At 39.6% G+C, this 27,432-nt stretch overlaps 2 protein-coding genes across 6 annotated transcripts in view; one reads left to right on the top strand and one right to left on the bottom strand.

Moving 5' to 3' along the window:
* LOC119918022 (protein PHTF2-like) overlaps positions 1 to 18,300 on the top strand; it is a 56,777-nt gene extending 38,477 nt beyond the window's left edge. For 4 of the 5 annotated variants that reach the window (XM_038738520.1, XM_038738519.1, XM_038738521.1 and 1 more), the window contains 17 exons: positions 1,045 to 1,114; positions 2,223 to 2,381; positions 3,391 to 3,556; positions 7,226 to 7,387; positions 8,682 to 8,910; positions 8,996 to 9,142; positions 9,270 to 9,426; positions 9,599 to 9,669; positions 10,009 to 10,137; positions 10,235 to 10,320; positions 12,561 to 12,753; positions 12,855 to 12,986; positions 13,188 to 13,274; positions 14,216 to 14,371; positions 14,450 to 14,545; positions 14,684 to 14,809; positions 15,870 to 18,300. In XM_038738520.1, the coding sequence (XP_038594448.1) occupies positions 1,045 to 1,114; positions 2,223 to 2,381; positions 3,391 to 3,556; positions 7,226 to 7,387; positions 8,682 to 8,910; positions 8,996 to 9,142; positions 9,270 to 9,426; positions 9,599 to 9,669; positions 10,009 to 10,137; positions 10,235 to 10,320; positions 12,561 to 12,753; positions 12,855 to 12,986; positions 13,188 to 13,274; positions 14,216 to 14,371; positions 14,450 to 14,545; positions 14,684 to 14,809; positions 15,870 to 15,890 (2,187 nt within the window). In that variant the 3' untranslated portion in view covers positions 15,891 to 18,300. The remainder of the gene's footprint in view (positions 1 to 1,044; positions 1,115 to 2,222; positions 2,382 to 3,390; positions 3,557 to 7,225; positions 7,388 to 8,681; positions 8,911 to 8,995; positions 9,143 to 9,269; positions 9,427 to 9,598; positions 9,670 to 10,008; positions 10,138 to 10,234; positions 10,321 to 12,560; positions 12,754 to 12,854; positions 12,987 to 13,187; positions 13,275 to 14,215; positions 14,372 to 14,449; positions 14,546 to 14,683; positions 14,810 to 15,869) is intronic. The other variant, XM_038738523.1, reaches the window with a different exon arrangement.
* A 5,116-nt stretch (positions 18,301 to 23,416) lies between these two features.
* The window catches only part of adipor2 (adiponectin receptor 2), a 28,046-nt gene continuing 24,030 nt past the window's right edge, over positions 23,417 to 27,432 (bottom strand). Inside the window, exons 5-8 of the mRNA XM_038738463.1 lie at positions 26,909 to 27,095; positions 26,604 to 26,791; positions 25,850 to 26,043; positions 23,417 to 25,650 (exon numbers count right to left, since the gene is read on the bottom strand). Coding sequence (XP_038594391.1) covers positions 25,522 to 25,650; positions 25,850 to 26,043; positions 26,604 to 26,791; positions 26,909 to 27,095 — 698 coding nt within the window. The 3' untranslated portion in view covers positions 23,417 to 25,521. The remainder of the gene's footprint in view (positions 25,651 to 25,849; positions 26,044 to 26,603; positions 26,792 to 26,908; positions 27,096 to 27,432) is intronic.

Genomic DNA, 27,432 nt, shown 5'->3' on the forward strand with positions numbered 1-27,432 from the left:
AACTTGCTCTGAGGTATCTTTGTCTCTTTTAGTTGTCAGTCTGGTTGAACCATTTTACAGTGTTTTGTTTTCCATGTACAAAACATTACTTTTTTTTGCATTAAAAAATAATTGTATTTGTAAGCACGAACAACCATTGAAATATATACAGTAGTCATCTCAGTCATCTGAGATTACCGAATCAAGCTTTTGTAGCCGGTGATTCAAAACTTATAGTAAAATAAAATATAATAAAACACTTGCAACATGACCAAAGTTAAGTGCAGCTTAATATGACACCACACGATCATCAACTAAAGTGTGTGTGTGTGTGTGCGCGTGTGTGTGGCTCACATGTACACACAGCACTGTGGTCATATCTGTGTTTACCCAGAGTCACTGATCGGAAACTTCATTAAAACCTATTGTCAGGCTGCTCACCGCAGTAACTCTCTCACACACGCACACACACCTTTAAAATCCCTTGTATTTACTGTTCCTGCTGTCACTTGCACAGAAAGACTCTCATGCACCACATACAAAGCTTCATCACAGCTGACAGAGCAGTGACACACACATACACACACTGAAGTGTATGCATCATAGTAGGAAGTGACAGGAACAGGATGTCAGCTTGCCACAGGGGAATGTTATTCCCAGGGTTATAAACTACAGAAGGGACCAATCTTAAAGCTAAAAAACAGTAAACCTCACAAGGATGAATGTCAGCTATAACACTGTTTTTTGAAATGATGCAGCTGATTTCAAGGACTGAAAGGTCCTTTGAGTTCCTCTGTATTCTTTAACGAATGAAAAGTAGCGAAAGACACTCGACTCACTGAAGATGACCTGAGTAGATGCACATGCAGTGAAATAGAGAAGCTAGTAGCTGTGTGAGCCTGAATGCACGTGGTGTCTCCTCAAACACTCAATGTGTGTGTGTTTATGAAGGCATAAAGTGCACCAGAAGCCTCCTGTAGATGAGTTCCTGTGTGTGTGATAAATGTATCTCTGTTTCTTTCTTTGTCTGGCATCGACTCTGTGTGTCTCTGTCTCCCCCTGCAGGGCTTGAGGAACAAGCCAAAGAAGACGGGACATGTCAAACCAGACCTTATAGACGTGGACTTGGTTAGAGGTGAGTAAAAACTGTGTGTGCGCGTAGACTTCCTTTCTATCAAGGTAATTGTATTAGATACCAGACAGGCTCTTGTCGTACAGTGGACTACCCAGTATGGTCAAACAATGGAATCTGCTTACTAATGGTCTCCATTAGGGCTGGACGATATGGCCAAAAATGTTATCATGATAAAAGGTTTCATATCTTTTGACATCTATAATTATCACGATAAGTATCAAATCGTTATTTCTTTCGAGTTTAACGGCTGATTTTTGCCCCTTAGTGAAAGCCGTATGAAACCTGATGGGTAATTGGGGTTTAAACTTTTCTTTATGGTCAACACAAACAGTGAATCACTTCACAAATCTGAGGTAGAACATTAAAAACAATTATGAACTTTGTCAACAAATATGCACAAGTAAAATTAAGTAAAAAACTTTTTTCAGTCCTTTTTCCTCAACAAAGAAACATCTTAATAAAAAATTAAGTCCGAATTTGTGTGTGATTTAGGTGAATAAAATTAAACATTTAGTGAACATTTGTTATTGAGAAAAATTATCGCGATAATTATTGTTTTATTGTCCAGCCCTAGTCTCCACATACAGTCCAAGAACTACAGCAACAGTACAACTTACCGGCTTTTCCCTATTTTCTATACTTGCACCTCTGTTTGTGGAATAATAAAAAGTTCATACTAGATAGGCCTTCTGCTAAAGCTAAAATCCAACAGACACTCATTGTCTGCTCAGTGGCGGCAACATAAAATGCTCACACACGAACCTGATATACCAACGCTGCCATGTCACCCCTAACCCTCGCTCTATCTGCGTTCTCATGTCTTCCTATCTGTCTCATATTCTTCACATTTTCAATTATTCATCGAATCAGTCAAACTTATCCTCATTGTTATTTGACTGCACAGGAAGACAGACAGATAATCAAGAAATAAACTGAGGAAAAGATTAGATGAACGAGATGAAATGCAGAGATGAAAAAGACTACAGAAAGGGGAGAGAAGATTAAAAGATAAACCCCTGCTCTAATATGACTTCAGGATGTATTAAGTGATGAGTCATTTGGCTTAAGAAGTTCGCCTCATTAAACTAAGTGTGTATTTCCTCCGTAGGTTCGGCGTTTGCCAAGGCCAAACCAGAGAGTCCGTGGACGTCACTGACCAGGAAAGGCATCGTCAGAGTCGTCTTCTTCCCATTCTTTTATCGATGGTGGATCCAGGTCACCTCCAGAGCCATTTTCCTCTTACTGCTGGCTCTCTATCTGCTGCAAGGTAAGGTTCATTCATCATGTTCATTAAATATTAGAAATGGGTCATACAGTTGCAAAGTCATGCTTAATTGCATTTAATATCTACAATTCCTAGTTTTAATAGAGTTGCCGCGGTCGGCCAGCATGCAAAGCACAGGAAGAAAAAAATACAGCTGAATGAACACTGTTCAAGTGAAAATTTAGAGGGAGAAAATATGGCCTGTAATATTTTGTCGTCTCATTTAACTGACGAGATTTTATTGTTTTTATTTTATGAATAACATTTTAGTGTCTTCATTTTTTGTCAACAATATTGCATGTTAATATAGTCACAGGTGTAGCGTACATTGTCGCCATCTCGTTTTAGTCAGGGGGAAAAGGTCGTTGACAAACATTTCGTTTTCGTTTCGTCTCACGAAGGAAACACTAATCTGGTATCTTGGCTGAACTGATCCTCTGGATGTTTAAATCTTCTACTGCCAAGAGTTCACAAGATATTAAACGGTCTGTTCTGCTGTTTTTCTTAAAATACACATGCGGTCCACAGTATCTTGTGAGAATAGAGAGCTCCCGTGTTACGCCCACAGAGCTGCACAAACAATTTCAAGACCACTGAACAGCGTTTTCCTCCACCTACATCATGATGTCCTTTTCAACTCTGATGAAAAACAGATGGTTATTTTTTTTATCTCTCTCTCTCTCCAACCCTCCGCCCTTCCTGCTCACTTCCCTAACGTACTGCATAAAAACACACCTTCCCTTTGATTTAACACTAAAGTAAAGGCAACTAAAGAATAACATTTATATGTAGAAAAATATTTTGATTTCTAGTGGGTTATTATTTCACCATTCACTCACTACTTGAATGCTTTACCTGGTTCGTGCTTGTAAAATTGTGTCCGCTCCTTCTAATATAATACAAATAACACTCTTCTTTGTCATTCTCTGCAAAGTGCTAAAATGGGTCACCAAATATACTTAGGTGGTCGTTCTAATATTTTAATGAATACTTAATTCTTTCTCTCCTGCAGTGGCAGCAGCAGTCCTGTATGTCATCATCCCTCAGCCTCATGGGATACCGACCACCGAGGTGTTCGGAGCCATCTGGCTCATGTTGCTGCTGGGCACCGTCCACTGTCAGATCGTCTCCACCAGGACCCCGAAACCTGCCTCCAGCAGTGGGGGGAAGAGACGCAGGTAAGGACGGGAAAAGAAAGAAACTGTGAAACCGGCCCGGGGAAAAACGGCGCAGAAAATAATACGAGGGGAGAGATCAGGCAAAGGAAAGAAGAAGGAAAGCAGGAAGGAAGGGAAGATGTTGGACATGAGGACATTATGGAAGAAGGAAAGGAGGCAATAAAGATGAGATGATGGTTAGGGAAGTGAGGAAAAGGAGGACAACATGGATGCAGGAGGGAGTGAGGAATAGATTAATCAAAACAAAGTATTAGCGGACACTGCACTCAGAAAGTCCCTCTGTTTAATAAAAAAAAAGGAGGCACTGGAAGCACAAGACAGAAAGAGTGGAGGAAGACAGTTGTGGAAAGAAGTTTATGAATACATCTTTTGTTGCTGAATTGCATTTGCCCTTGTTGTTTGCTTTCTGCCACTTCTTTCACTAAAAATCAAACTGAACAGCAGCATGTTTATCATGGAGATATTTTCAACAAGTTTCTATCAACGCCTCAGCTTTGTGACTTAATTTAGTATCATCTTTCTAAACGCCAGTAATTTGGTTCCTTGTTATTCAAAGGATCTTTTATGGGCAAGAGTTTCAACTGACACTTGAAAAAAAGCCTTTGTATTGTATCTAGATTACATGCCTGGCAGAAAATCAGGCGTTTTCATCCCAAAGTGACAAGTCATTTGATTGATAATGAGTTCTGTGAATTGGCACGTTTATCTTTAATGAAATCTCTCCATGATAAATCTTATGTCACTGGATAAAGACAAGCGGGATTTATTGTGTGTGAAAGCAGAAAGTAGCTTGCTTTACTTGGTGTGTTTTGTAGTTTTTAGACTTGCAGTTTGTGATTTTCTCTTTGTTGGTTTAACGCTCGTCAGTGTGCGGCTGCTGTTTTCTTGTTCAAAATGCTGTAAAGACAATTTTCAGACTCTCGGGAGGAAAATTGATCCATGCCACGGTTTTGGAAAGGGGTTTTGGGAGGTTTGAGTGTGAGGGAGCGGTAATGGTGACCTTCATTGCATCACCCTTGGTTCTGTTTTACTTCGAAAAATCAGGAAACCGGTACGATTATTTTTAATGCAGATAGTGTTCCTCTATACATTTCTGTCTCTCGTATCCTCATCCAAGTCTTATAGATGTTTCATCTCAAAGACAATAATAATAATAATCTGCTGTCCACATTAAACAGCAGTTGCCAAATTTTACAGGACACTTCACGTGTCATTAGCCCATTTACATTTTTGAAAGAAAAATGTTGGTGATATTTGGATTAGGGTTGGGCCGATAGACGATCTTCCATTGGCGAAGGCTGACAGACATCACGATGTTGAGCCGGTGTTCTGACGATATATGCTGCCTTGACTTAACCGTAGCGCAAATAGAGTCGCTCTGCCCTATCGAAAAATGAGGAACTTATGGGTTTCCTTTTCCAATCCCATAAAGTTGTAACTCTCTCATTATTATGACATCTTCTGTTTTTTGATTATATTATATATATACACATCATTTCAGGGGTAGCGTATTCTGATACTAATATCCCCTATCAAATGATGCTCCCACTACAGAATCACTTCATATTACACCACTACTCACTCCAACTGTACTGTAAGGAGATGGGGAGCATGTTGAAATACTATATTATGCCATGTTTATTTAAGATATCAGGGGTAGCGTATTCTGATAGACTAATAATGATTTTTAATATTGCTGACAATCAGCCACTGCCTTGACCATAGACTGTATATTACTGGACGAAGCCGCCCCGCTGATTAGAATGGAGAGCAGTGAAGCCAGTTTTGGACCAATAAAATACTACTACCGGGCTACTTCCTGTTGGCACCAGTGTCTACTGCGCATGATAACGCAGCATAACTGTGGTTTATTGACGTAGAACAACGGCAGAAACGCCGTAATTCTGGTAGCTGCATAGCTGCGCCAACAAAGTCTCATGGCTCAGTGTGTTTGTCCGACTCGGATCGTCACTGATGAATCAGCCCACCTATGAGGCTTACCTGTCAAACACCAATGCAGCGTTACTGAAGTTGAACTTCCAAATATGGGTTAAAACAAGATTGCATCTTAACTGAATGACTAAGTTGAGGAGAACTTGAATAAGAACTCATTTCTTTAACCCAGAGGGGACCAGCTAGGTAAACTTAGCTGCCAAACATAACTGTTTTCACTTGATTTGAGAGTTACATTAAACATAAATTACCTTAGCTAGCTCCCCAAGAACATTAATATATAATTATAGTAAATATTAACACATAACGTACACTGATTACTACGTTGACACTTGACACCTCGTTTTTAACTTTAACAGCTATGCGTGGGCCGAGCGGTGGAGATAAACGTCATCACGTTTTGCGCGCGGTGGCTTCTGGGACAAACCATATATGGAAGTTCAATTTCCGTCACATTTTTCTGCAGGCTGCAGCTGGACCCTTCTCCATTTTTAAAACAACTAAAACCAACATCTGCACCCTGTGTGTTCACTGTTGCTTTACCTGGTACATACATCCCCCCCTAATTTGGATAGATTTTGGATTATATTTTAATTATTAATTTATTCATTTTTGTTACATCAGCAATTTCAATCTCATGATTCACAATCAGCAGTTATTTTACCAGTAATAGGTGAAAGTCTTTATGAACATCCTGTTTATCCTGCATTGTAATTTGAAAACCAAAAAAGTGCTGTCCTTCACCTCTGTCCTGTATTAAGTCTTTAAAGAGCAATTCTGCCAAATCTAACTTTTATATTAATATCCTGCAAAAGTCAATCCTTACTGTTGCTATTCAACAAACAATATATTAAAAATATAAATCAGTTCTAAACCTGTTCTGAATTCATTCTTTTTAACCTAATTCTTTAGTAATGGAAAAAGAACTGGGTGATAAGAGGATGGATAAGATAAAGATCCTAACAATACCCACACCTACAGCTGGTTAGTGGCTTCACCCTGACTTTGGGGGGATGAGCAAATCGCAGTTCAAATCCCTTCACTATAAGCCTTGTTTAACCAATGTTATCTTGTGATTAATATTGTTAATGGCACACAGTGCGATCACTTACATATTACTATCAGTGAGAATTGTTTCAGCTTTTTTCTTGCTAATGTCTAAGTGTAATGTGAAAAAGTTTGTGTGTGTGTTTTTAATAAATATTGTAATAGGTGTAAAATTATGTGAAAATGTGTAGTTTTAGTCAAATTGTCCCCCAAACCCCACAACTCCTGTCCTTGATAGGAATACAGGACAATATCCATCCATGAAAAACTCTTTGACACCCCTGATCATGTCTTCAGATTTCATTTCCTCTTAATATTGGAAAATTTATCGCATTTAACACCCACATTTTTACTACTTTTTTACTTTTGCAGAATAGCAACCTAAAAGAGGATTTTGGTAGAATTTGCCTCTTAACTGTATCAGCCTGTGTGTCCAGCAGGTGCCTTTTTGTACCAGTGCTGCATCAGTGCTTTGCTCTTTGAAACTTCAGTTTCTGTTAAAGTTCATATATTTTTGTTTTACTGGTAGCACCAGGTTAAAAATTTACTATTACAGTGAAAAAAATGCAGCCAGGTTCCTGGTGGACACACTGCTGTAGTTTCAGGTATTCTTAGTCTCCAGGTCCGCTCTAAGTCTCTCTCCACCCCTCTATTCTTTCCAAACTGAAGGAAGTTGAGGAAGGCATCTCAGATGGAGGTGCATAGGGAAGGCGACGGGTCTAGCACTACCGATAACACACAGGAGGGGGCGCCACACTCCCACTCAGCCAGCACCACATACAGCCTGGGCGCTCTCTTCCAAGATTTCTGGCATGATATCTGTAAAGCTGGGTGTGTATTTTCGTTTCCCATCTTCCTAAAGAGAGATGATGTACAAAGATAGCGGCTGGGGTTCAGTTCATAAATGATCCAATTGGAATAAATTGTTTTTATGGTAAAACCAGTGAATTCCTCATCTGGAATTTTGTGAAATTATGAAATGTTACACAAATTTGTGTCCAACCGCTAAATAAACATACATCAAAAACTGAATCCCAGCCTCGACTCAGACCTAAAAAGGCTTCTTCAGCTGCAACATCACTTCATCTGCTATCATGTTAAGTTTTATCTTCCCCAGAAATGGAGAAACCAATTTCTCAAATGAACTGAATAAAAAAAAAAAAAGACATCTGTGACTGGAAAACCATTCTTCTGACCTGCTAGTTAATTTATTAACCTCTGATGTCAACATTTAGATCAGTTGGTTCCCGAGCTACCGAAATGTACCAATGTAATCTTTGGTGCCACACTTTTCAGTGAGGAACGGAAGGATTTTGCAGCTGATATGGCTTGCTGCCCAAGCTGTGTTCAAAAGAAGACTGGGGTGCGGTTCTTGGCTAGGGAAAAAAATACAAGTACATTAATTATCCTAAAGATTCTCAGGCTAAACATTAACCCAATTAAATGCCTATGAATTGAATTTCGACGGTCACAGGCCACTGTTTCTCCCCAAGCCTCTACTTTGACCAGCTTTCAGCAGACAGCAACAGTGTGGAACGTTTCTGAGCACTGAAGAACTCCTGATTTGTTTACTTCGTCTAGTGCCACACTCTTCAGCACCCATCTCTGTCAGGTCACTTCTCTCAATGGTCCATTCATTAATCCTCTGATTTACTCACATGTTCACCGTTTTAACTTTAACTTGTTTAATTCCCATCTGAGGAAGAAATTACATTTTGTGAGAAAATCAGACCAACTTAAATTTCCAAACACGCTAGGTTTAGGATAATATAGTTAGCATACTTGATGCTCAGTGATTTTAGCCCTAATGCATTCATTTAGTAACTTTGTTAGTACAGCAGCAGCTCACATTTTATGCAACACTTTCTCTCCAGTATTGGCATTCATTTAGTCTGAACGTTCCCCAGTGTTGTATTGAATGCAACCTGTCTTATCTCACTGCATGTCTGCTTCTGAGACTGAACTTCATTACTGGTAAATTCACTGCCTTGCTGTGTTTTTATCTAAATATCTCTTGTCTCTATCTGTCTGTCTATACGTGTCCATCTTTTTCTATCGATCTCTCCTGCTCTACCCTACTCGCCTTTTCTTCTACCCATCTTCCTTCCTTTGCGTCCTGCTTCAGATCTAAGAAGTCCAAGCTGTCCATCGACAAGTCGACAGAGACAGACAACGGCTACGTGTCGCTGGACGGCCGCGTGACCAATCGCAGCAGCGAGGAGGGCCTTCAGCTCCACGAGCAGCGATGTAATTCACTAAACAGGGCCGACGAGGTGTGCTGGAACCCTCTCGTCCAGCCCGCGCACACTCAGGCACCCCGCAGCACGGGACTGATACTGGCAAGCGGCAATAAGGTGATCCATAAAATCACAAACAGAAGTCCTGTTTGAGTATTAACTGATGTTTCAAAATAGTTGATAGATGTTTTCTATGTTTTAGGAGCCAGCATCAGATGAGGCGTCCAGTGAGGAGGACCCTGAAGCATCTTACAGCACCCTGCGCAGGGGAGTTGAAAGGATTAACAGTGACTGTGCGCTCCGAAACCGCAAGAATACGCACCACTACAAGAAACACTATGCTGTGGAGGTAAACACACGCTGAAGGCAACATGTTAACCTTTCAAAGCAGTTTTATCCAGTCTATCAGAGAGAACAGGACGTAGGTGTCATTTCAGACTTTTCACAAAGTAACAAACCTCCCTTCTGCCTGTCAGGACGTCCCCAAGTCCGGCACCAGCTGCAGCTCCAGATGTTCTAGTCTGAGGACTCAGGACTCTGAGAGCACTCGACACGAGTCCGAGACAGAGGACCTGATGTGGGAGGACTTCCTGCACTGTGCCGAGTGCAGATCATCGTGCACCTCAGAGACGGGTCAGAAGAAGACATTAGCAAAAACATTTACAGCAAAAATAAAAATGTAGTTTATAAAATGCTTTTTGTTGTTCTGATGTACCTGCTAAAGTCATTTTAACCTGCGTCCCCTGTTCAGTGATAAACTTAAATTTTGTATTGAAACTAATACTGTGATGCCTTTTCTTTACAGAGGGAGAAGGAGGAGGGACACCCGTCTGTCCCCCTGCTAAAAAGGAATATAGAGACGACCCTTTCCATCAGGTATGTGAACCCTCCTAGATAAGACATGTCGCTCTCTTGGGTTAAAGTAAAGTTTTGATGATTTGCAGTTTTAAATATTTAAAACAGAAGAGTTTTTGTCAGACGTCAAGTTACATGTAGCTGTTATTTCAACAGCATTTAAATAATTATATTTAAACAAATGTCCTGCTTAACACTAAAAGAGTCATTAAATGCTGTGGAAACGACCAGTGTTTTCAACCAGGATGTCTTCTGACCTGCAAACCACAAAAGCATAGTACTACAGGGCAGAGAGGTTGCAGTAAATATGTGGTCAATAATAATGTAGATGTTGTGGTATATAACTTTTCCCCCCCTCAGGGTCACGTTCCCTGGTTGCACAGCTCCAACCCCGGCCTGGAGAGAGTGAGCGCCATAGTGTGGGAGGGAAACGAGTGTAAGAAGGCTGACATGTCTGTCCTGGAGATCAGTGGCATGATCATGAACAAAGTGAGTTTCTACATACATATTACATTCCTAGTGTCAGAGGAGGGTTAAAAAACAAATGTAACCACACTACTTTCTGTTCGTCTGCCTCCCTGCACAGGTGAATCTCTACACTCCTGGTATTGGTTACCAGGTGTTTGGGAACCTGGTTTCAGTGACACTCGGCCTCACACCTTTTGCATACAGGTACTTAACTCCTCTCAAGCTGTACAAGCTTTCAAATAGGGTCGACCAATAATCAGCCTGGCCGATTATCGGCGCCGATATTCAGCATTTTTCCAATACTCAGCATCGGTCATTTCAAAAACAGATAGCCGATATAATCAATTAATTTAAAAAATGCACTCCTTTGGCTCTGATGCAGCCGCTTCTGTCTGTACTCACCCCTCTGTGTGCTGGAGCAATTTCCCGCCCACAGTACTAGCTGATTACAAGTCACAAGTAATAGCCTATCAACACTGACTATTGTGCGGAAGTAGCCAATAGAACGAGCGAGCCATCACGCTGCAGCCCCTCCCCTCCTCTCAGCAGGGCTCCGCAAATACACACACACAGAGCGAAGTGAGCGGAGACTACACAAGTTGACCATAACTACGCCCGTTACTGTAAGTGCAGCAAAAACAGCAATACTCCTAAAATGCTGATACTGCATCAGTACAACAAGTGATATTTAATCTGTCTCATCCACTGCAGCTGTTTTGTTTTTACACAAGCACATGTGCTAGCTCGGCTAATAGCTAGTTATAAACAAGCTAAATCTCTCTGGCTATAGTCTGTTTAGCTGAGATGCAACGTATCTTAAAATTTAGCAACTCCTTGCAAACTCAGCTGCTTGTTGAGAGAGGCATTTTTTTCCGGTTGCCGAGAGTTGAAAAATGTTCAACTTTGGGCAAAATACAGCACTCGTCAGTGTCACTTTTTACCCAGCCGTCCAATCACATTGCAGGAGGGGCGGGACAAACCACACAGAGCCATCTCAGGTCTTGAACCACAAAATCTCATGAACCCACTTACCGCGAGTCCGTCCCCTCGCTCTATGTGTCAGCCTTCTCTTCATGCAGAGCAAGGGCCAGAGCAAGTAGGCCTACCCTACTTTGGTGACATTTTTACTAGTGCTGGGCAACAGTAAAAAAATTTTATCGCAATTAATCACATGATTTTTTTGCGATTAATCGTTTTGTTACACGCAAAATTGAACAATGAATTCTAAAGTAGTGTATTGCGCACTTGTAATTTAAATGTACTGCTATGTACACAAAAGTGCAATAACGTGCTTTTTACCAGCAGTATTCCCTTTACACAGTAGCAATAATATTACCTAAACATTAATGTAAATCAGATATTAAACCAAAGCTATTTGCCACTGCCAGGGCATTACCTTTTATATAGCTTGTTAAAACAAGTTACCAGAGTCCAGTTTTCTTATATATTTTTCTGAACAGGTATTAGCAGGTATCTTAATCAGGGAGCAGCAGAAATACTATGTTCAGTAGGGTGGGGACAATGTTGTCTACATTCAAACATCGGGATGGACAATGTGTAGCGGTCGTCCATGTGTTCACTCGCACAGACTTTACTTGCTTAAAAACTTGATAACGTGCCCAGTCCTAATTTTTATATTTAGTAAAACTAAGTAGCCTACTTGCAGCACATCACCTCCATGGATATTTTGTATCATAGCAACCAAAGCGTCTCATCCGAAAAAACGCTGCGCCTCCAAAACGCACCCTAGTACTCCCAGCTAGGCATATTCAACTGGTAAAAAAACGCTTTGGTGGACACAACCCCTTACTCTGTATTTTCAGGAATTTAGTTTATTTAACATGTTCCATTTGTTTCCAGTGAGATAGTGATCTTGTGTAGTGACATTGCTGCTGTAAACTTAACTTTTTGTTGCTGCTCTGAAAACAGTTATAATATTAAATTTGATTACTGTTCTGAATTTATTTTTTAAATAACATTTTTAAAAGGCAATTATTTAATAATGAAAAAACAATAAGTATAGATAAAGAACACAACCAAAAAATAGTAATAAATGTATCAATAAAATCCTAACAATATAAAATACATACGATATAAATGGCAGAGTTTATAATTTATCACTCTGGGGTGGATCTCTAATTCATTTAATTTACTATTTATAAAGATTAGTTCAGTTCCACGTATCGGCCATCGGTCTAATTGGTTACTAATAATCGAGATCGGCCCGGGGGGAAAACATATCTGTTGATCCCTACCTTCTTTTAATCGCTAAAAACAACTGGACTGGAAATTGGAAAAACTGAAAATATTTAAAGATACTGCAATAACAAACTGAGTTTTTTTTTTTTTCTCTTAATAAGATACTACATATTACAGAGTGTAATGCTCACTAACAATTTCAAAAGTACAAAAATCTGAACGTTGGCTGTTTGTACTTCCTGCAGACTGGCTCAGTACCGTGACTTGGATCAGCTGACCATGCTCTCAGCCAATGAGCTGCTGTCGGTGGCGCTGGGAGGCGGATCTGGATCAGATGCCTTGGTGATCACCATGGTGACACTCAGCTTCCTGGTCCGCGTTTGCCTTATATGGCTCTTCTTCTTCCTGCTCAGCGTAGCAGAGAGGACCTACAAACAGGTAAGACAATGAAATTCTGAATTAGTGCTTTTAATGGTGAAGTTGCAGTATTTACCTCATGGGCAGATTTATCTATTAATGGTCACATGTGTGTATTTCAGAGGCTACTGTTTGCCAAGCTGTTTGGTCACCTGACTTCAGCCCGCAGAGCCAGGAAGTCTGAAGTCCCCCATTTTAGACTGAAGAAAGTTCAGAACATCAAGATGTGGCTGTCGCTACGCTCCTACCTCAAGGTACCTCACTGATGACCCTTTTAGAAATGCACAGTAGCTGTACTTATCAGTGATGGAAGTTTACTTTCTCTATAGACTGTTCATTTTGTGAACAATTGTAAATAACTGGGAAGAATTAGCATCCTTTTACGAATGTATCTGTTCATTTGGGAGTTAGGAACATTCACAGCTGTAATGAACGAAACTCTGTTGCATTTGCAGAGACGGGGTCCTCAGCGTTCAGTGGATGTGATCGTGTCATCTGCCTTTCTGCTCACTCTGTCTGTCGTCTTCATCTGCTGTGCCCAGGTAATGTTGAAATTATCCACATTAAACAGGTTAGCTTACTACCTGGTTAACATAACATTCATGAGCCAAGATCATATCACGGTGCAACAACAAACATGAGAACATGCAAATGAGAGCAACTATATTATGAGTTTAGCTTTATTAAAAACTAAAAAAGGCGGTCAAAAAGGCGGTTAAAAACTAAAAAATTAAAAAAGGCGGTCAGGGTGGGAGTGGACTGATGCTAGAGACACTATGCAATGCCTGGATTTCCATAATGTGCATGTGAAATACATAGATTTATTCTGCCTCTGGTGGTCAGGAAGAATGAAATAGAACAGAGGTTCATCTATCTGAGAAACAGTAATCACGCTGCGTCTGTTAAATCTTCATAAGATGCATGCTGGCCAAAAAAATAAGAGCATTAGTGTGGCTGTACGTTATTTTAACATGTACAATTAGCTGGATTTATAGTTATGTATCGAGTTACAGAGTAGCTGCTTCAGAAATGCTGGTAAAGGTTCAGTTTGACTCCAATTTGTTTAGTGGGCTCTTCACTATAAAGAATCTCCACTAGCATTGGTAACCTGCAGGCAAAAACTCAAGCTGACCAATCAAAGTTCTTGTGGTCCCTGTGGCATCTCTGTAGCCCTTATGTGTAGTTACATTTTTAAGGGCTACCTTGACAGCTAAAGTCTAGATTTTTACTTTCCCTCAAAGTTTTGAATGGATTTTTAAATGTAAGCAACCCTATGTCATCTTTCTGCAATCTCAGTGAAAACTAGTTGAGTCTGTCGCAGTGTCTTTATGTCATCATGGGCGCCAAAGTCAGCGACCTTCAAATTCTACACATAGTGGCTTAATAAAGGAACATACACTAAAGTAAACTATACGTTACGGACTGGGTGCTGAATATTTTAATTGAGACTGAATGACATAATAACTTTCCTCTCTTCCTCCAGCTGCTCCACGTCCATGAAACGTTCCTGGAGTGTCACTATAACTGGGAGCTGGTGATCTGGTGTTCCAGTCTGTCTCTGTTCCTGCTCAGGTTCGTCACCCTGGGCTCCGAGACCAGCAAGAAGTACAGCAACACCTCCATACTGCTCACTGAACAGGTACACACACACACACACACACACACACACACCAGACAGGTCATTAACACAGACATTGCTCCATAATGCGTTTCACAGATCAACCTGTATCTCAAGATGGAGAAGAAGCCAAACAAGAAAGAGGAGCTGACATTGGTCAACAATGTCTTGAAACTGGCTACCAAACTACTCAAGGTACTGTCTATCTTCACAACTCCTTTAAAAACCCTTTAGTTATCAGGGTTTTTTTTTTATTTTTTACATGCTACCATTTAAAGCAGAGCATCCTGTTTGTTCTAATACTGACAGAACTGTTTGTTCCTCTCTCTCCAGGAGTTGGACACTCCTTTCAGGTTGTATGGTTTGACTATGAACCCTCTACTCTACAACATCACCCAGGTGGTCATCCTGTCCGCCGTGTCGGGAGTCATATCTGACCTATTAGGCTTTAACCTGAAGGTAAGTGCGGGTGTGCGAGACAGAGAGGTTTATGGGTTTTGTTTTGCTGCTCTGCCTCAAGTCAGTGAGAAAGTGGCGCAGCAAAAATCCCTGTGCTTGTCCTCAGAGACTGTGAATATAGTAACTGACTGAAGACCAGTCTGCATCTCCCGTGAAGCTGTTAATACATCAACTAACTGATTTTATTTCCTGACATTTTGTTGTTATAAATTCTGGTTTAAAACGGCTAAATGTTGCGGCAAAATAAATCTGCGTAACTGTTTTGCATGAAAGTTCAACATTGGTGATCTCTCAAAAGTCGCTCTGTTGACCAAAAGTCGTCACAGTCCTGACCTTTTGAACGAACATAGAGCCAGAAAGTTTAAATGAGAATTCTTGATTTGTGTTTTTTAGCTGTGTTTTACCGTCTGATAAAATTGATGCACAAAAGATGAATGGTTACGAGACAGAAGTCAATGGTACAAATGCATCTCTTGAATAAACTGAACTTTCTGTCATGTCGCTGGCTGAGACAGCTAGGTTGCCAGCTAAAATGTGATTGATTATTGCTAGCATATTGCAGCCGGCTAGCCATGCAAGTATCCCCAAGTTTCTAGCATCACACATTTCACGCAGACGCACGGATGAACTTTGCTGCACCACTTTCTGGTGTTTTTGAAAAAAGCCTGGACAGCAGTAGTGAAAACATTTACTCAAGTACTACCCTTAATTTAAGTAGCAGAGCAACTGACCGTTCAAACTATTGTTTCTTGGTTATAGTTTACTTTTTAATTGCACTACATTTGACAACTATAGTTAAAAGTTTCTTTATTTTACAGCTCATAATGATGCATTACTATACTCTGTACATAACAGTTAATGTGCTTCGGCTTGACCACCAACAGTATGTTTTGCAAGTAGAATTGTGCAGCAGGGCTTCTTTTACTTGTAATGGACTATATTTTTACACAACTAGACACATCATTATTACTGCAGAACCATCTTTTACACTGTGTTTAAACGGCCATAAACCAGGCAGAAAATGTGTATTAATCCCGTTTGTCTTTCTTCCTGTTCGCAGCTGTGGAAGATCAAATCGTGACAGTAAACAAAGAAACAGTGCTGACCTTCACTCACACTGACTCACTGCACGGTTGTCTGACTGATCCGTCGATCTAGACATATCCGAGTGCTTTGACCTTCAACGTTCACACTTGTGCAATTCACAAACTATTTATTTACCCACTCAGTGTTTATGACTTAGGGTTTATTTGAATTGTAGTTTGTTTCATTTTTGTGTCTTCTGACATAAACCGATGCTATATTTTACCTGTCTACAAAAAGTGTTAGTATTATTATAAGCACAAGTTATTATGTTTAACGTGATGGTTTAGGTTCTCATCAGTCTCTTTTCATTCTCATTTTAGGCAAAAATGGGGCATTTGTGTTTTATTAGCTTAAACTTAAAGTTATTATGTTGAGTAAGTTTCAAAACAAAACTGTTACAACCTTTTTAAAAATACACACGTTACTCCAGTCTTGTGATAACAGAGGAATGGTACATTGTTATAAAACCACAGCTACAAGGATACGTAGTTATCTCAAATCTGGCAGGTTTAGTGCAGAAAATGTTCAAATTAAGTTTGTTTGGTGAGCAACTCTGTTCCTCAAATGTAATTACAACTGACCATTCCCAATTCACACCAGCTCCTAGATGTTAAGATAAATTACATTTACGTGTATGTTATTTTAACAGTATTGTTCTGTAGGTAAAAGTTTTAATTTGACTTACCTGAGAAAATTGTTCTCACTGGTGGGAGAGGAAAAATGCCAGACGACATCAGCACTGCAGAGAAACAATCATCCAGTTAATGGAAATAACAGAACATGCAGAATAGGTGACATTTCTAGAACCTCTGAAGCCACAGGTGTGTAAAAAGCTTCATATGGATCCCACACTCAATGAAAAATGCACACAGACCAGAAAATATCCTTTTCATTATTTCTTTTTCTGAGTTTTAATTTCAGGCAACACGTATGTATAAGTAGTACATGTCCTCTCTGGTTCAGGACAATTTCATACAACATCTGTTAAAACTACTTGCGTTAGCAGAACCTGATGATGTTTTGTGAATTGCAGATTAGGACATTGGCCTATTCCCTGCATTTGAAACTACTCTCTAATTTGTGTCTGAAATCACTCCTTATTTACACATTTACTGTCAGCCATTTTGTTTCCGAGGTAGAAATTTATGCTCTATAAAAATTCCAACAAGGGAACCTTTTTTTTTTTTTTTTTAATAGATGTGAAAATTACTGTACTCTACAGCTGTTAGTCATAAAGTGCCCAAAATAGCAATTTACTACTCACTATAGAGTAAACTATTGTCTAGAAAATAGTGAATGAGTGAACAAGGGAGGGATTTCAGACAGTCTGGTCTCTTTTGGAAATTCCCTGTTAAATTGTTCCATCATAAAGAAGTAATGATACAGTACATGCATAATGAAAAATGCTGAATACTGATTTGAAGTTAACTTTTTGGGGCTCTTCTGACAAAGAAGTTGGATGAGTTGGTATGCATATCATAACAGCATGAAGAGTTAAGCTCCTGAACTTTTTTTTGGTCCATTTGTGTCAAAATTAAACTGTTCCATCAATTTAGCAAGTTTAGAAATTCCGTGGATTTTACACAACATTTGATCAAACTCCTAATAGAGCTAAGTAGATGCTAGATCCACCGGTTTCTAAACTCTACAGTTAAAACATGTCTGAAAATGAATGAAGATATGCACTTTTAAAAAAAAGTTTTAAAATGGAGAGTAGTAGTTGCATCTTGTTTAAATGTCAAAAAACAGATTTAGAAATGGAGGAAAAGTTACATCACATTTAATTTTAGTTTGTACCTCACCTGCCTGACACAGTATGTGTGTTTGCTGTTCAGGCGATTGTTAGCTCTCATCACTCTCTGAAGTAAAGCCCACATGGTACGTGAAGTTTTCACGCCCACAGAAAACATCTTAAATGTGACACAAGCTGTTGCCTCAGTTAATGAGTTAGCACTTTGCTAACGGAAACTTCATAAAAAAAAATGCTAGCATAATAATAGTCTGTGTTTGAGGAGGAAGACCAAAGTGCTTATTTTACATTTTTTGTTTTTGTGTCTCTGCTGGAAAAAGAATGTATTTGCAGCATTATGCTTTAAGATCTATTTGTTTCCCTTTGGAAATACTTTCAAGTTGTATCTTTGTGCTTTTTGCTCTTTCAGTCATTTGTAAAGGTTGTTTCGGATGCTCGTTGGAAAGGCAAGGCACGTTTTTTCCTTTTTTTTTTTTTTTTTAAAGGAACAAAGTTTGAGATGTATGTATGAAAATGAACCTAGGTAAAAGGACTCTTTTGTTGTGATTCTGTTTTTTTAGAGAGTCTGAATATTTCGATTTTTGTGAACTGGTCTGTCCACAAGGTCTACATTTTTTTTTTTTTTATAAGAAAAATTAAAAGAAGTGGAAGTTGACTCACTGATTCTTGTTGTATTTCAGTATACTACAGACGGATGACAAATCGAAGGAATAATCTGGTTAAATAAGTGGAAGAACATGACAAATGCATCCATGCTGCATGATTAAAAATCAAGTAATTGACATCCTTTCACGCTCAACAACATATAGGCTACAAAAATGCTCAAAATTCATGAGTTTGAAACAAAAGCTTTTATTCGCTGTTCTTCTGACTACAAAAAACTGTTATTGTTTTTTTTCTTAATTTGTCACTACTGTATCTTGCACAGTAATCATAAGAAATTTTAAATAGGGTTTTGTTTTTGCTTTAGCCTACATACAAAATTGAATGGCTCTGAGACAAATGTGCAGGTGAGTTAATGGTATTACACATTTTCAGTGAAGCAGAATGAGACTGCACAGTTAGTCTTTATAATTAGTTTTCCCACGTACCTCCTGGTGGGATCTACTGTAGCCATCCAGATAGTTTTGGTGGTGTTTTTTTTCCCCCCAGGTTTTGGGGGTTCCCAGGTCCCAGGACAAATTAGGTGACTGGAATTTAAATGCGTAAACTCATGACATTGAAAAAGTACATTAAAAATCAACAGTAATTAAATCGGATTCAGTTGTATGTCAGATTTCTCTGAAGCTTTTTTTGTCGCGTTCAACAACATTGATATTAATATTCACCAAATATAACAGGAGAGGTGGTGTAACTTATTTAACTCCGTACATTTAAGTAGTGTACTTTTACTCCACTACATTTCTGAGGCAAATATTTTTACTCTACTACATTACACACTTATGTTTTGGATTACAAAAATCTATCAAAAAGCTGATTTATTATTAATTTACCTACTGTACCTAACAATACAGACAAGTACTGGTAAGAAGATTAGTTCATCAATTGATTGGCAACTATTCTGATAATCCTTAGTCAGTTTTCAACACATTATAGGGCCAGGTGATATGGCCAAAAATGTTATGATATAAAATTTCACATCATTCGATTTTTTTTTTTTTTTTTTTTTTTTTTTTTTTTTGAAGCTTAAAGGCTGATTTTTGCTCCTGAGAGAAAGTTGAAGAAACCAGATGATTAATTGTAGTTTTAAACTTTTCACAACAAACACAAACAGTGGATGGCTAAAAACAATTATGATAAAAACCTTTAGGAGTGAAATGAAGTAAAATCTTTTTTATTCCCTTTTCCTCAACAAAAATCAATAGGAAAAAAGGGGCTAATTTGTTCAAATTAATTAAATCAAACATTCATTGAACATTTGTTATATTGTTATTGAGGAAAATTATATCGCCATAGTTATTGTTAAATTGCCCGGCCCTAGTCCAGTGTCACAAATGTAAAGATTTGCTGCTTTTCTTTTGATAATTTTGAGAGTTTGAACTGTTTGTTGGACAAGACAAACAATTGTGAAAGTCACACAAACCAAATTGAATCGATTACAATAAAATAATCAATTACACTTACACTCTAAAAACTTTTAATTTACTCCATAAACAGACAGGCAGTGCGTCATCCCTCCACTGGGAGGGCGTGGCTGAGTTACTGTTGCCTCCTAGTGGTTTTAATGTGCTAATGAACGATTACCTTAATTTAGAATTATGTTTTCATCAAATGAAATGTGTGTCATTACATCTGCTATGCAAGTCTGTAAAGTTACAGACACGTTAACAATTCAGATGTCAGGGTAGTAATGGAGTTGTTTTTTATCCCATACTTGTGTTACTGTAAGCAGCAGTGGTGAAAAGTAACAAATACATTGACTTATTTTGAGGCACTTGTCCTTTACTTAAGTTTTTATGTTCCTTTCTACTTTTACTCCACTACATTTAAGAGGGAAATATTGTACATTGTACTTCACCGCATTTATTTGTTACAAACTTTCCATTCAGATTATCAATGCAAAATATTAACATGCAAAGTACAATAAATTATAGATTAAGCCACACAGCAGTATATAAAGTAATTTAAATCCCACTTTTACCATCTGTAACATTAAAGTGATACATTCATGAATCTATATTAGTCTATATATTCTGAAATGGGCCATTCTGCATTTACTTGTATATTTTGATGCTAATACTTATGTACATGGGTAGGCTAATACATTACTACATTTTTTAATGCATTTTACTTGTTACAAACTATTTTTACACTGTGCTATTGCTACTTTTACTTAAAATATCTGAGTACTTCTTCCACCAAAAACAACAATGTGTTAGTCTCTCAGCTTTAATCATTCGTATTGATGACTTAAATCTTGTGAAAATTAAAATAAAACATTGTCTGGCAGTGGTGAGTACTGTAACACTCTGCTGCATTTACTTTTCATGCCACTTTATCCTCCTACAGTCACTTTGGGCTCTGGGTAATTGTGATAACATTTCTCACTATTTTTAGAATCAATTGATTACTGGAGAAAATAATCCGCAGACTAATCCATAAAGAACAACGATTATAAAAATAGTTATCTCCACATCACGGTAGTCACTACAGTCTTCCCTCCTTTAAAACAGTCTGTCTCTGTAAAAAGCCCGAATGGAAACTTCTTCTAGACTTATCTTTAGGGTAAGAAAAATCATGAAGTCTGTTCAGACTGCATGGGGGCCAATCTGCTGGGTCATGTGGTGGAGCAGCAACTGTTCCATGAGGGTCTGAGCTGCTTGTATGTGATGCTGGCTGTACATCTGTGCTGATACTGGCTGAGGCTGCATGTATTTCACCTGGGTTAGTGTGAGCTGCTAAAGACGTCTGGACTGGGTCTGTGCTAGTACTGGCCAGCATACTCTGACAAACCTAAGCATAGCCCCTTGATATTAATGTTATCAGCTCCTTCAGGCCCATTCAAACTGGCTCCCCCAGGTTTCCTTTAACATATTTCCAAATGTTAAATACGGTTTATAGCTACAATGACTTGGCTGAATAAGTGATGATTATTTGCTGAGATCCTGTTACAGTGAGGAAAATAAGTATTTGAACACCCTGCTATTTTGCAAGTTCTCCCACTTAGAAATCACGGAGGGGTCTGAAATTGTCATCGTAGGTGCATGTCCACTGTGAGAGACATAATCTAAAAAAAAAAATCCAGAAATCACAATGTATGATTTTTTTAACTATTTATTTGTATGATACAGCTGCAAATAAGTATTTGAACATTTGGTACAGTAGCCTTTGTTTGCAATTACAGAGGTCAAACGTTTCCTGTAGTTTTTCACCAGGTTTGCACACACTGCAGGAGGGATTTTGGCCCACTCCTCCACACAGATCTTCTCTAGATCAGTCAGGTTTCTGGGCTGTCGCTGAGAAACACGGAGTTTGAGCTCCCTCCAAAGATTCTCTATTGGGTTTAGGTCTGGAGACTGGCTAGGCCACGCCAGAACCTTGATATGCTTCTTACAGAGCCACTCCTTGGTTATCCTGGCTGTGTGCTTCGGGTCATTGTCATGTTGGAAGACCCGGCCTCGACCCATCTTCAATGCTCTAACTGAGGGAAGGAGGTTGTTCCCCAAAATCTCGCAATACATGGCCCCGGTCATCCTCTCCTTAATACAGTGCAGTCGCCCTGTCCCATGTGCAGAAAAACACCCCCAAAGCATGATGCTACCACCCCCATGCTTCACAGTAGGGATGGTGTTCTTGGGATGGTACTCATCATTCTTCTTCCTCCAAACACGGTTAGTGGAATTATGACCAAAAGTTCTATTTTGGTCTCATCTGACCACATGACTTTCTCCCACGACTCCTCTGGATCATCCAAATGGTCATTGGCAAACTTAAGATGGGCCTTGACATGTGCTGGTTTAAGCAGGGGAACCTTCCGTGCCATGCATGATTTCAAACCATGACGTCTTAGTGTATAACCAACAGTAACCTTGGAAACGGTGGTCCCGGCTCTTTTCAGGTCATTGACCAGCTCCTCCCGTGTAGTTTTGGGCTGATTTCTCACCTTTCTTAGGATCATTGAGACCCCACGAGGTGAGATCTTGCATGGAGCCCCAGTCCGAGGGAGATTGACAGTCATGTTTAGCTTCTTCCATTTTCTAATGATTGCTCCAACAGTGGACCTTTTTTCACCAAGCTGCTTGGCAATTTCCCCGTAGCCCTTTCCAGCCTTGTGGAGGTGTACAGTTTTGTCTCTAGTGTCTTTGGACAGCTCTTTGGTCTCGGCCATGTTAGCAGTTGGATTCTTACTGATTGTACGGGGTGGACAGGTGTCTTTATGCAGCTAACGACCTCAAACAGGTGCATCTAATTTAGGATGATAAACGGAGTGGAGGTGGACATTTTGAAGGCAGACTAACAGGTCTTTGAGAGTCAGAATTCTAGCTGATAGACAGGTGTTCAAATACTTATTTGCAGCTGTATCATACAAATAAATAGTTCATCATACATTGTGATTTCTGGATTATTTTTTTTTAGATTATGTCTCTCACAGTGGACATGCACCTACGATGACAATTTCAGACCCCTCCTGATTTCTAAGTGGGTGAACTTGCAAAATAGCAGGGTGTTCAAATACTTATTTTCCTCACTGTATGTGCCTCCATGTTGCCCAGTCTGCCCCACTAATCTACATTTTAACAGTCAATAATCTATTGCTTTCCATTTTGCATTAGTCCAGAGTTGTAACTAACCTTTGACTGAGAGACTAGATAATCATTGTCTTGTTGTAAAATGAGTAGTGCCATCAGGCCTATACATTGTCTGGAGTGGTCCCACTAATATTGCTGCTGCTGTAATGTGCGCGGTTCGAGGCACCACCGTTTCCGCTTAAACGTTTTGCTACGTTTTGTGAAGGCTGCACCTGATCCCGACCCACAACCCCCCTCATCCAGTCCAGCAAATGAATGAAGAGCAACGGAGGAAGGCCCCTATTATATATGAATGCTTCTGTACATTTAAAATAAGTATTTAATTGGCCCAGTAATTTATATACATACTAAAGCAACCATCTTGGCTGACGCCTGATTTTAAAAATGGAAGTAATAAAAATAAAAATGTAGCACATTACTTAACTCATGAGGAACAATGTAGGCTACAGGCGATTCACACCATATTAAATAATGTCTTATTTTCATGGTTTAGTGCACATACAAACCACTAAGACAAAGTGATAGATTCAAAAAACGTTTTATTAGAACAATACAGCAGATATAAAGGTCTATCGCAATCAAACACTCCTATCAGAACAGAACTTCAACAGACAATATGCACTCCCCAAGAGAAATAAATTAATATAAACTAGATCAAATAAAAACAGGAAAAAAAAGTGAAAAATATGCGGGTTGCCTGGAAGAGACGATGGTAATTCAACTTCCTGTTCAGAAAAAAAAAAAGCCGCCATCCGATAGAAACTGGCACACCTACATTTTAAACAATTTTAGAAGGGTTTCCATTGTGCAGGTGCGAGGTTTTGGTATCGCGAGAAAACATTTTTAAAACGTTGTTTTAATCTTGTCTCCATATCGGTCCTTAAAGTAGTGAATTTTCTCTAATCTTTAGATGAGACTTCTGCCCTCACTGCATGTTCTCTGATTAAATGCTAGAAACAGGTGATAAATAATAGGGGGGAAAAGAGTGGAAATTAAAGCTTGCAAGAATAGTAATAGTAGTAATAAATAATAATAATAATTATTATACCCAAAACAGCAGTGGATATAAATTAAAACAAAATCCAATCAGAAAAAAAAAAAACATGTTTTCAGACAGAGTATCCTTGTTCTGTGTGGTGGTGAATCTTATCAAGTATCACGGAGGAGGAGGAGTACAATGAACTGCATCTGTACTGTAATAATACTGCAGTTGTACCAAAATGATATAAGACTCTGGGGCCTTTGTTTATAAAAAAATATATATCTAAGTTATCCATGATGTGTTTCAACAACTCATTTAAGGGCATATCATAGAAAACAAACTTATACTGGTGACGTTTTACTTTGAGATAAATCAGACAATTTACAGTAAGATACATGAAAAATGGCTACATGTCAAGAGGATTCTTTTTTTTTTTAGATCATAGTTTTGACTTTAGATTTGGTTTCAGGCAACAGACAGTTCTACTCATGAGGCCCCAGGTCTGTTTTGAGATCAGTGCTCAGACTCTCTGATGCTTGAACAAACACAAGGTTCAACACAAAAGTGAAAAAGTAATAATAAAAAAAACTGCGTAGAGGACAGCCACTCTGCTGTCTCCTTGTTTAGAATGCAAGTTTTAACGTCAGAAAAGGTGACTCTGGACAAAATACCAGCGAGTCTTGATGTCGCCATTTGTTTGAAAAGATTCTGATGTTGTGCCTTAAATTTCCTCCTCGCCGCCACCACTTAATAGTTTGAAGCGCTTCCCTCCAACCGCAGTATATTATTCTCTCCATTGCAACTCACTGCTAGAGCACCTCTCCTCATTTTTAATTGATTCATCATCTAACACATTTATTTATTCTTGCCATCATATTATAACATATTTTTTTGGTCTTTTTTTCATTTACGTTTCATACAAATCTATAACCCAAAATTTAGAAATCTTATTTACATGGAAAAGGTTGGGTTTATTTCATTTATTTTTTCCTTTTGAAAGTGACTATTAACCCCTTCCCAGTTCCCAACATCTCCCCCTGCTACCTTCACAATCATGGAAGAAATCCATTTGCCACTCAGTTCTTTTTTTGCTCTAAAGTGTGACTCGGAAAACAGCATTCAGCACAAAGCACCCGAAAATGTATTTTTTAAAGCCACAATTATGCTTCCTTTTCAAATCAAACCATTAAACTCTCTTAAATGTCAGAACTCAACACAGAAGAAAATGTACGATTATTTGAGAGAGGTTTTGAAAGTCTCACCGCCCACCTCCCACAGAAATGGAGATACATCCTGGAAAGAGCAGAGTCTATCAACTGGTTTATAAAACACACCAGCTTAGAAGTGGTTTCAAGCAACACAGCCGGAGGAGGTGGGGACTGACAGACACACAGAAAGAGAACAAAAACCCTCATCAGTACGTTTTAATAGCGCCCCCTGGGAGGCCATCCTGTGTATTACGCACACAGACACACACCAAACAAGCCACTTCGGTTTGCTGTCTGGGGTGGGGGGGGGGCGCATGTGTGTGCATGTTTGAGGAGCATGTGTGTGTTTGTGTGTGTGTTTAATTCTGTGCATATATGAACCAGTGCCTCCCCGTAAAATTTGTGACAGTGAACGAATGGGTCACTGTGTGTTTGCATTACAGCGTGCCGTCGGCGGCGCAGCCCCCTCCTGCCGTGTAGCGAAACTCCTGCAGGTTGGAGACGCCGTGGAAATGAACGAAAGCTCCGGCGACCACCAAGATGTGGAACAACTGGTGGGAGTGGAACTAGGGGAAGAGACAGAGAAGAAAAAAGAGTACATTAAATGGGTGTGAGAAACAAGCGGCGTGACATAAAGATAGGAAAACGTGAAAAGGCAAGAGCCCCTGCTTTGGGAACAAATAGGGGATAACAGCTTCTACTTTGAGAACACACCCTTAATATTTTGTACCATCAGTGGCATGTGTGTGTTTGTTAGTCACTTACCCAGATGTCACACTTGCCAGGGAAGAACCTCTCAGGGATGCGAGCGGCGTACAGACACGCTCCGGTAATATAGAGCGTCGCCATGAGCAGCAGCCAGCCCATCTGGCCCATCGTGGTGGCTTTGATCAGACCCTCGCTGATGACAAAGTGCAGGGAGGGAACCACGCCGCTCAGACCCAGCCCCACAAACACTCCTAAACGCAGACATGAGACAGGGACAGAGATTGTGTCAATACCTAAACCTGCTTTGACTGATTGTTTTGCAAGCAAGCTATTAACAGAACACTGACTTATTTTCACTTTATGAAGAACAGACACAAAGACTAATCTACTTGGAGTCATGTTTCTGGTTACTTGGTGTATGTACGTCTAATATTCCCTCTCTTTTAGCTTGGTTACTTGTCTCCACCGACTCCTGAGGGAAACATGTGCATCTTTAGCAGCTAAATGCTGCTAGCTAGTTGCTAACTGTGTCCGTCTAAACAAATGGTGCTGAACATAAAGTGTACAGCGGGGTTTTAGAGCGAGCTGAAAACCAAAAATATGTGCAGAAAAATGACAAAAAGCTCCAGTTCTTCCTGGGAAGAACTAGAGCGGTTCAGCATTTTCACTGTAGCAAGGTGAAGATACTTTGTGGGTTTATCACTATAGGCGACCCCATTCACATCACACACAGTCATTTGATCCATTGCCAACATAAAATATTGATTAGAGCAGCTTTAAAGAACAAAATAATGTCACTATCTCACTCTACCTGCTCTGACTCCTCTGTACTGCGGCTTGGCAAAGAAGTCACACTGGGAGACGATGATGGCGGACAATCCCAGTATGCACACCACTATCAGGTAGATGAAGCAGGGCTGAGGGGAGCAGTAGAAGGAGTAGTACAGCCAGGGGACAAAAGAGCCCATGATCAGGAAGGCGATCCCACTGTAGTCCAGCCTGGGCACACAGAAACAAAGAGAAGGTGATTAAAGACACAGCTCACAGAAAGGGGACGTTTTTCCTGCTCTAGAATCTCAGATAGTGAAATCTGAGTTTACAGAATGTGCGTCTTACTTGGAGAAGACTCTGGAGACGCCCTCAGAGTGGCAGTAGACTGTGTGGAAGAGCCAGGAGAAGGAGAGGCAAAGGATGGCTCCCAGGAAAAACATCCCGATCACAACCTTCTCCTGGAACGGGGCCACGAACGACATGTTGGGCCTGAACATGTACATCAGGCCCAGACAGAGGAAAAACAAACAGCCTGCAGAGAGAAGAAGAGGGATGAGAATTAAATATTAATCATAGATAAATAACTCCCCAACAAATGCTGCTATCCCCCACTGAGTTAATCAGAATGAAATACGTCACCATGTATTCAGCTTTAGCATCACCTAGGACTAATTAATGAAAATTTTAAATGCTGAGGAACAGACCAAAATAAGATAAACAGCAGCAATAGTATTCACTGTTAACACAATCTCACCCAAGTCATTTAGGTGCAGAATCTCTGTTTAAGCACCAGGGGGGAGCAGAAACTCAGACAGTTGTTTCTAAAACAGAAGACACTTAACTGGCTCCCCAGCTGCCACAGAAGAGAA

This window comes from Micropterus salmoides, unplaced genomic scaffold, assembly GCF_014851395.1.
Source record: "Micropterus salmoides isolate LMB-PRFRI ecotype aquatic unplaced genomic scaffold, ASM1485139v1 Ms_hic_scaffold_23, whole genome shotgun sequence".
In the NCBI taxonomy this organism is placed as follows: domain Eukaryota; kingdom Metazoa; phylum Chordata; class Actinopteri; order Centrarchiformes; family Centrarchidae; genus Micropterus; species Micropterus salmoides.